Source organism: Limulus polyphemus, unplaced genomic scaffold, assembly GCF_000517525.1.
Source record: "Limulus polyphemus unplaced genomic scaffold, Limulus_polyphemus-2.1.2 Scaffold3980, whole genome shotgun sequence".
Taxonomy (NCBI): domain Eukaryota; kingdom Metazoa; phylum Arthropoda; class Merostomata; order Xiphosura; family Limulidae; genus Limulus; species Limulus polyphemus.
Window position 1 is genome coordinate 10,130 of NW_013669590.1, and position 9,678 is coordinate 19,807.

The window sequence follows — 9,678 nt, forward strand, 5'->3', positions numbered from 1 at the left end:
CATGTTACCATGTACTAGTTTATCATGTTACCATTTACTAGCTTATCATGTTATCATTTACTAGTTTATCATGTTACCATGTACTAGTTTATCATGTTACCATTTACTAGCTTATCATGTTATCATTTACTAGTTTATCATGTTACCATTTACTAGTTTATCATGTTACCATTTACTAGCTTATCATGTTATCATTTACTAGTTTATCATGTTACCATTTACTAGTTTATCATGTTACCGTTTACTAGTTTATCATGTTACCATTTACTAGTTTATCATGTTACCTTGTACTAGCTTATAATGTTACCATTTACTAGCTTATCATGTTACCATTTACTAGCTTATCATGTTACCATTTACTAGCCTATCATGTTACCATTTACTAATTTATCATGTTACCATTTACTAGCTTATCATGTTACCATTTACTAGTTTATCATGTTACCATTTACTAGCCTATCATGTTACCATGTACTAGCTTATCATGTTACCATTTACTAGCCTATCATGTTACCATGTACTAGCTTATCATGTTACCATTTACTAGTTTATCATGTTACCATTTACTAGCTTATCATGTTACCATTTACTAGTTTATCATGTTACCATTTACTAGTTTATCATGTTACCATTTACTAGTTTATCATGTTACCATTTACTAGCTTATCATGTTACCATTTTGAGAAATACAGTGAGATCTTCAGAAATAAAGTTTTATCATAAGGCAAATAATTAAATATTATTCTGAAATCCACTTAACAATAAAAGGATGTGCATCTGGTGGTTTACTAAACTTTTTTTTTACATTACTCTATCAGAATCAACGAGTAAAATATCGTGCAATGTTTTTATGAATCAAAGTAATTTTCATATGGCTCATTTACGCAGGATATTAAGAACGACCTGGATGACCACCAGAGAGCAGTCTCAACATGTTTAAACAAGGTTCACCAGATTGTACAACAAGGGGCCGAGGTTCTTAGCAAGGATGAAATTGAACAGCTACAGAAAGACTGTAAAGAGCTAAAAAAGCATTACGACAAAACTTTGGAGGAGAGCGAGAAACTACTTCATCGACTCGTTTTATCTCAAGAGGAGTTAGAGAAGTTTAATGTAAGATTACTTTCTCGTTTCCAGTAGAACTGTTCTTGCAAATACTTGCAGAATACTGTTGAATTATCTGAAATTATTATCTTCTTTCCTGAAAGCTTGACAATAGTTTTGATACTTTCATTAGTTATGTACGTGCCCATGTGTGTACATCACCAGTTTTTCAAGCCCGATTATATAAATGTTTTGTGTGTAATTAAAAAAGCACTATATACATTGTTTTAATTTTTGTTGTCAGGTGGAACTCCTTACCTTTAAGAAATGGTTGCTTGAAGCTGAAGAGAAGCTAAAAGAACAAGAAAAAAATGTGGGTGACTTGAAGAACTTGAAAGAAAATGGTGAATATTTTAAAGTGAGTATAAGTCAGATTTACCAAGACGGAAAAGTTTTCATCTTGTGTTTTTGGTTGCTAGAAGTCACTGCAGAACTACTTACTGCTATTATTTAGTTTCTCAAGGTTGAAAAAGTTATCGTAATGAATAATTTAAGTGAACCTGAAGTTAAAATTATCAAGGCAATTTTTTTATAGAAAATTTCACTAAGTACTTTTTTTTTTTTACCAAGGGCTCAAAACTGTCATTCAGCATACAAGAATTAAGGGAATATAGTCAGTGAGAATGTTACACCTAATAACAATGAAACTGTGCACGTTAACTGAAAGAAAGAACAAGATAATCGAATTAAGTAAATGAAACATCTGTGCAAATAAATCATTATTGTATTACAAGTTTGGCTGAACTGATGTGTGTCTACTTGATGCACAAAATATTATTAAGTTGCAAATTTTGGAACACAGATATAAACAGGAAATGCGATGATTTCAAATATTTGTATAATCAAGAACAGAGACACCATTAAATTATCATTGCAAAAACGGATAGTGACAGTATACACACCCCCCTTGGGAATTTTTTTTTGGATTATGAATAAATTTGAGGGAAGATGTATGGAAATGAAAGGGTGTGAGGCTGGATCAGGGCCATGGCAATGAGAGGTGCAGTGGGAAAAAATGGCCAGGCCCAGTGGCTGTACTTGGCATGGGCCTGGTCATGTGGTTTGGTGCCTAGTTGCTATGTAAAACAATGCTCTAAAAATTATTGCCTGACAAGAAATGTAAACAAATTATAAATATAAATAATTAGATAAATTAGAACAGATATAATTTGGATCGGTAAATTAGGCTAACATTTAAATTAGACACTTGTAGAATAGACAGAAGCAAAATATATATATATAATAGTACAGTTTAGAAGTACTGACAGGATGAATTAATTTAGGCTTGATGTAATTAAAACCTTTATATTAAAGATCTACATAAAAATATCAAACTATAGGATGTAGTTTAAAAAAAAAGACAACTATCATAATAAATAAGAAAACTGAAACAAAAAATATACAGTGTATGTGTACATGTTCTTTAAAAACATATAGTGTATGTGTACATGTTCTTTAAAAACATACAATGTGTGTGTGTGTACATGTTCTTTAAAAACATACAATGTATGTGTACATGTTCTTTAAAAATATACAATGTGTGTGTACATGTTCTTTAAAAACATACAATGTATGTGTACATGTTCTTTAAAAACATACAGCGTATATGTACATGTTCTTTAAAAACATACAGCGTATGTGTACATGTTCTTTAAAAACATACAATGTGTGTGTACATGTTCTTTAAAAACATACAGCGTATGTGTACATGTTCTTTAAAAACATACAGCGTATGTGTACATGTTCTTTAAAAACATACAGCGTATGTGTACATGTTCTTTAAAAACATACAATGTGTGTGTACATGTTCTTTAAAACATACAATGTGTGTGTACATGTTCTTTAAAACATACAGCGTATGTGTACATGTTCTTTAAAAACATACAGCGTATGTGTACATGTTCTTTAAAAACATACAGCGTATGTGTACATGTTCTTTAAAAACATACAATGTATGTGTACATGTTCTTTAAAAACATACAATGTATGTGTACATGTTCTTTAAAAACATACAATGTGTGTGTACATGCTCTTTAAAAACATACAATGTATGTGTACATGTTCTTTAAAAATATACAATGTATGTGTACATGCTCTTTAAAAACATACAATGTATGTGTACATGTTCTTTAAAAACATACAATGTGTGTGTACGTGTTCTTTAAAAATATACAATGTATGTGTACATGTTCTTTAAAAATATACAATGTATGTGTACATGTTCTTTAAAAACATACAGTGTATGTGTACATGTTCTTTTCTTTCTGGTTAATTATCCACAATGTTTGACTTTTGCACACATATTTACAGAACATAATGTAATTGTTGCTGGTTTTTTTTATATTCTTCTGAACATTAACAATCCCATGTTTTTATAATTCCAACCACAACATGGCCTCTGATGGTGATAGTATAAGTTTTGTTGATTCACCTAAAAACCTAAAACTTTTTGATGTACGCTACAAAACACATATGCATTATACATATACACTGATAGATTTTTAAATGTTACACTATATTCAGTATTCTTGTACTACAGCACTGATAAAAAAAGTGCAATGGCAAAATGTTGGCCAAAATATAAAAGTTTTATATATATATATATATTATTATATATTATTATTTAGAGAGTAACGGCCATTTTTTTCTAACTTTAGTTTCAAAATATCTAAATTCCTTCAGTGTGTACTACTGATTGTGAAAAACAACAAAATATTCAGTATAAGTTGATCTTTGTGACCTTCCATCAGTTTGTATCACCTGTAATAAGTCAGTTTTTGTGTCTTTAACAGGAATTTACTAATGATGTTATTGCCCACCAAGCGGATCTTCGTTTCATCACCATGATTGCCCAGAGGTTTGTCGACGAATCAAAGGTAAGAAATACTAAAGGATAGTAGATATTTTTAGGGTTAGCATTAAAGGCAACTGACTTAGAATTTCAACAAAATTGTAGAACTTACTGTCATGAATACTGCTTAGCTATAAAAAGGAAAAAATAATTAACAAATAAAAAAGGATAGAAGATACTTTTAGGGTTAGCATTAAAGACAACTGACTTAGAATTTCAACAAAGTTCTAGAATTTACTGTCAAATAAGAAAAAGTATTGCATGATGTTGTGTAATTTTCTTTCTGTTTTGCAAAATACAAGAAACTCATAATTTTTTTACTACAACTAAACTTTTTACCTCTTCAGGAATATCTAAAGATTCTGAATAATATTCGTACCAATCTTCCTCGTCGAAGAGCTCACGTGGAGCCGAAAGAGAGTGAAGTGAAGGCTCAAGTCAGTGTTGTTAGCACCACTTATCAAAATCTCTTGAACCAGGTTAATCGGCTCAGAGATAAAATCACCACTGTGGAAGCCAGACAACGTCACTACTCTGAATGCTTGGAAAAAGCCACAAGCTGGCTTCTAGAAGTACAGACCACATCCAGAAAGTTATTAGATGAGCCAGTAGCAGCAGAGCCAAAATTAATTCAAGATCAACTAGACAGAATCAAAACAGTCAGTCTGGACATTGTGAGTCAAAGTCGGGTTATTGAGAATATTAAGCAGGCAGGAAAAACTCTGCTGGATACTCTAGAAAAAACTGAAACGAGTATAGTTGAAAAACAGTCTATTGAAAATACTGTCCAGAAACTTGAGGATGACCATTGTACCGTCAGTAATGACATCAATGAGAAAAGTAATGAACTTCAAACAGCTTTGGTTCAGTCCCAGGATATCCAGGATGGATTGGACCGTCTCCTCAAGTGGCTAAATGAAACTGAGACAATATTCCGCACTCAGAATAAAGCCATCAGCTTGTCTCGAGAGAGACTTGATGAACAGGTATTGCAGTGTTTTACAGTATGATCAATGTATATGAGTTTGAATTTATTTCCAAATAAATATCTAAAACATTGAGATTGATGTTGGGACCTGAAGCAGTTTAGAAAGTGATGAGATGGGATACTTTCTAAATCCATTCAGGTCCTATTGGTAGATTTTATACATATAATTTCAGGACAATAAGGACCGATTGGTCCATCTAAGCTGTCCAATCCACTTTTGTAAACTCCAAAATAAAACACTCAAACCCAGCCCTTATCATTTAAATAGTTATAAAGCTTTCACTTAAACTCCCTTAAATTATCTGCTTCTACCATATCTGAAGGCAATCCGTTCCAAAAGCCAACCACCCTGTTAAGAAAATAAAGGTGTCTCATTAAAGATAACTCCTACCTGGCCAAACATTCTATACATAATAAAAGTGGGGTGAGCACATGCCCCTTGTGCAACATAGGATGGTTTCTAGATGGACTAGTAGGTCCTTACATGTGTGTATATTTCAGATGATTAAAGAGCACTTTTTTTACATGATATAAATGTGTGTATATATATTATTTGTGTGCGTGTATATTTCAGAGCACCTTTTTTTTTATTAGGTTCAAGAACATAAAATCTTCCAGACTGATATCGACAGCCAGAGGCCGAGCATTGATGCTGTTACTGCTTCAGCTAAAGATTTAAGTAAAGGTTCCAACCAAAGGTTAGCTAAGAAGGTTGAGACTAAGATGAAAGACATCAACACCCGGTTTGACAAGCTGTGTGAGAAATCTCGGAAACGGGGAATCTTGCTCGAAGAGGTAAAACTCTAGCTTGGTTATAATTGTCTTCCATGTTTGTGGGGAACATCACATTTGAATGTTTCTAAACAGGGCCAGATTAAGTTCTCAGAGGGCCCCAAACTAAGACAGAGCAGAGCCTTCACATATATATATATATAGATCTGCATTATTATAGATACAGAAATAGTATTCTCATGTTGAGTATTCCAAGTTAGACAAACAAAAACAGTAGAGCAACAGCACAATATTTATACAATATATTTTTTAAAGAACAACTTTATGTTTGATCTGTCTATTTATAGAAAGTTACTTTAAACTGATCAATTCATGAAAGATTATAAAATGGTATCTGTCAACGGTAATTATTGTCATTGACTAATTGTAAACAGTAATTATTGTCATTGACTAACTGTCAGCAGCAATCATTGTCATTGACTAACTGTCAACAGTAATTATTGTTATTGACTAACTGTCAACAGTAATCATTATCATTGACAATGACAATGATTACTGTTGACAGTTAGGCTAACTGTCAACAGTAATCATTGTCATTGACTAACTGTCAACAGTAATTATTGTCATTGACTAACTGTCAACAGTAATTATTGTCATTGACTACTGGAAAAAATTTGAACAACTCCTTAAGGGTCCCCAAACTATAACTTTTTGGATTCATTAAAAACCTAGCCCTGGTCTAATAGACAGTGAAATAAACAAGATTTGGACTAGTTAGTTGACCCTCATCCAGCATTGACATGCAGGTTTTTCTGAATTTGTGGGAGGAGCAGAGTAGTGTAGTGAGGTAAAATAATATTTATAAGAAGCACCGAGAAAGTTAATATTTACTGTTTGATCTGATTTACTGTTTGTCAACGTACTTTTTTTTTTACCACAAAATTGAATAGATATTTCAGTACATAATATTCAAAATGTATGTACGTACTAGGAATTTATAATGAAAGTGAGTAAGTACATGCCCCATGGATTAGTTAGGCACCTACGTAAGCATGCTTAGTATTGTAATCAACTATTAAAGTGTGTATAACAATCACTTTGGGTTGGAGCATGATTATTGAGATTTTCTCAACATCTTTCTCTTTCAGTTTAAAAATATTTTGTGTGTTAGATAAAAAATAGTAATTTTTAAGTGAGAAATGTTTTACGTTTTGTTTCTAGGTGGTAACCTTAGTATCGACATTTGAAGTGATGATTCTTCATTTTGAGGAATGGATCCACGAAATCACAGAAACACTAGAAAGCAGAGAGATAGTCGATCTTACCCCTGAAGAGTACTGCACCCAAATTGAAGATGCTATGAACCAGAGAAATGCTAAGAAGGAAGACTTTGACAAGATGATCAAAACAGGCAAAAACTTAGTGGCCAAGAGGGATGTGACAGACACTGCTCCAAGGAAAGATAAAGTGAAATTACTGGAGCAGCAGTGGAAAGAACTTGGAGACCTTCTGACCGAGAAGCAGCAGGCGGGCAAGACCCGTACCCAGCAGTTGTCTGCTTATGAAACTTTGAGAATAAAAGTACTGGAATGGTTGAATGATATAGAGGGCCGAGTAGAGGAACTGGAGGTCGTTGTGATAGACAAGGATGCACTACAACATCAGGCTGCTGAATTAAAGGTGAGTATTTTTACAAGATGATAACAGCATCTATTGTATTTTTTCCTGTCGTATCTCAAATTCATCAAAATTAGTAGCAGATGGTTATGGTTTTTTTACATCAGATCCATATTTCTTTGCCTAGTTCAGACTGGTATTTTTTAAACCATAAGGTATTGGTTACTATAATTTCTTGGTAGTTTCCATATTCATCTATAATTTGATAAAGCTTTTGTAATATCTATTATGGTATAAAACTGTCATATTATTTCATTAACTTAAAGTTTTTCTTGCATACTGTAAATTCAGAAATTTATTTCATTTTGAAATTCAATTTTCTTTTTGATTTGTAATTCCATAAATCTTGAGAACTATGCAGTGGAGCAAAAAAAAAATCTGAATGATGTAAGTGTTTAAGTTCACCATTAAAATTTGTTGTTGTTTTTTTATCTTGACAATCAAATGAATATTCTTATCTGTTTGAAATATCCAACTATGCTCTCGTAGACTTAACCATCGTTACTGGAAACTCTTATCTCCGTCTTTAAATATAATATTGTTGAAAAAAAAGTTGTATTTAGTTCATTATTAATTATTATTAGTCACAAGATGAGGGTAACAAATATTAGCCTGTTGCTTTTAAGTTTGAAATATACAAAATATTCTTATTTACATACAAACTGCTTGTGGTGAATATGTAAGGTAATGATAACGAGCTCGAGAAATGGGATTACTTCACATGTATGTTAGAGGAGTAAATGAGAAAACTGTAGACTAAAGAGATAAAAAAAGAACTTATTTTAAATACTATAACATTCCTACCATTCACTAGCCTATCATCAAGGAACACATAGACTATGCACCAACTGTAGATAAGGTCAATGTCTTGGGTAACTCGTATGATATTATTCTACATGGAGAACGTGGAGACAGTCCTCGTCGACATATTGGTAGTCCCACTAAAAAATTTATATCTTCCACCAGTCCAACAAAGAAATCCCCTGCTAGTGAGTATATATTTAATTGGTCAAAATTCTACAATATAATGATATTTAGATTTCAGCTATCATTTTAGTTTATCTTGGAATGATGCCAACAGCTGTTAATAACAAGTTCTGTTTATTTTAGATTATAGGAAAACATTTTTAAAAAAACAGATATATAAAAGTTTTGTTGTCTTATTAACACCTTTCAATGAGAAAACAACTTGTACTTTGTTTAACATTTAATATTATTGAATTTCATTGTTGGGTTAGTCTTAAGATCTAATATGTGGCGAACAAGAATAATACATTGTCAGAACAATTTATTTAAGTTTGTATTTAACAATATAGGTGTTAATATTTTAAGTTACAATCATAAATGGTAAATTATTTATTTCATCATCATCATCATTGCTTGCTACATAAGTTCTTTTAAGCATGTATCTCTATAGTTCATCTTCTTCAGTTAACTAGAAAATATCCTAATAACTCTGTTGTTTAAATCTAGGAACACGACATTCCCCAGACATTCAATCCCCAACCCAGGGAAAATCTGTATCAGTTCAGAGTCCACTATCAAGTATATCTAGTGGATTCAGTAGCCAGCGTAGCTCAGCTGATAATCTTGGTGGAGTGGAGGGTAAGTTATGTGTAGAATGTTCAGTTAGTAATCTGGGGTGGAGGTTAGGTTATACCTATAATATTTAATATCTAATCTGGAGTGAAGGCTAGGTTACACCTTTAATCCTGAATATCTAACCTGGAGTGTGGGCTAGGTTATACCTATAATATTTAATATCTAACCTGGAGTGAAGGCTAGGTTACACCTATAATATTTAATATCTAACCTGGAGTGAAGGCTAGGTTATACCTATAATATTTAATATCTAACCTGGAGTGAAGGCTAGGTTACACCTATGATATTTAATATCTAATCTGGAGTGAAGGCTAGGTTACACCTTTAAACCTGAATATCTAACCTGGAGTGTGGGCTAGGTTATACCTATAATATTCCAGTTAAAATTGACAGCAAAAAACTAGAGGTCAGAGACTCATAATTCCAGTTAACATTGACAGCAAAAAACTAGAGGTCAGAGACTCATAATTCCAGTTAACATTGACAGCAGGAAGTTAGAGGTCAGGGGCTCATAATTCCAGTTAACATTGACAGCAGGAAGTTAGAGGTCAGGGGCTCATGGTTCAGGTTAACATTGACAACAAAAAGTTAGAGGTCAGGGGCTCATAATTCCAGTTAACATTGACAGCAAAAAACTATAGGACAGGGGCTCATAATTCCAGTTAACATTGACAGTAAAAAGTTAGAGGACAGGGGCTCATAATTCCAGTTAACATTGACAGCA

At 32.5% G+C, this 9,678-nt stretch overlaps 1 protein-coding gene across 1 annotated transcript in view; it reads left to right on the plus strand.

Moving 5' to 3' along the window:
- The window catches only part of LOC106470391, a 21,648-nt gene that overhangs the window by 10,123 nt on the left and 1,847 nt on the right, over positions 1 to 9,678 (plus strand). The window contains exons 3-10 of the mRNA XM_013930941.2: positions 889 to 1,113; positions 1,349 to 1,462; positions 3,897 to 3,980; positions 4,303 to 4,941; positions 5,538 to 5,738; positions 6,897 to 7,355; positions 8,167 to 8,341; positions 8,826 to 8,957. Of these exons, the coding sequence (XP_013786395.2) occupies positions 889 to 1,113; positions 1,349 to 1,462; positions 3,897 to 3,980; positions 4,303 to 4,941; positions 5,538 to 5,738; positions 6,897 to 7,355; positions 8,167 to 8,341; positions 8,826 to 8,957 (2,029 nt within the window). The remainder of the gene's footprint in view (positions 1 to 888; positions 1,114 to 1,348; positions 1,463 to 3,896; positions 3,981 to 4,302; positions 4,942 to 5,537; positions 5,739 to 6,896; positions 7,356 to 8,166; positions 8,342 to 8,825; positions 8,958 to 9,678) is intronic.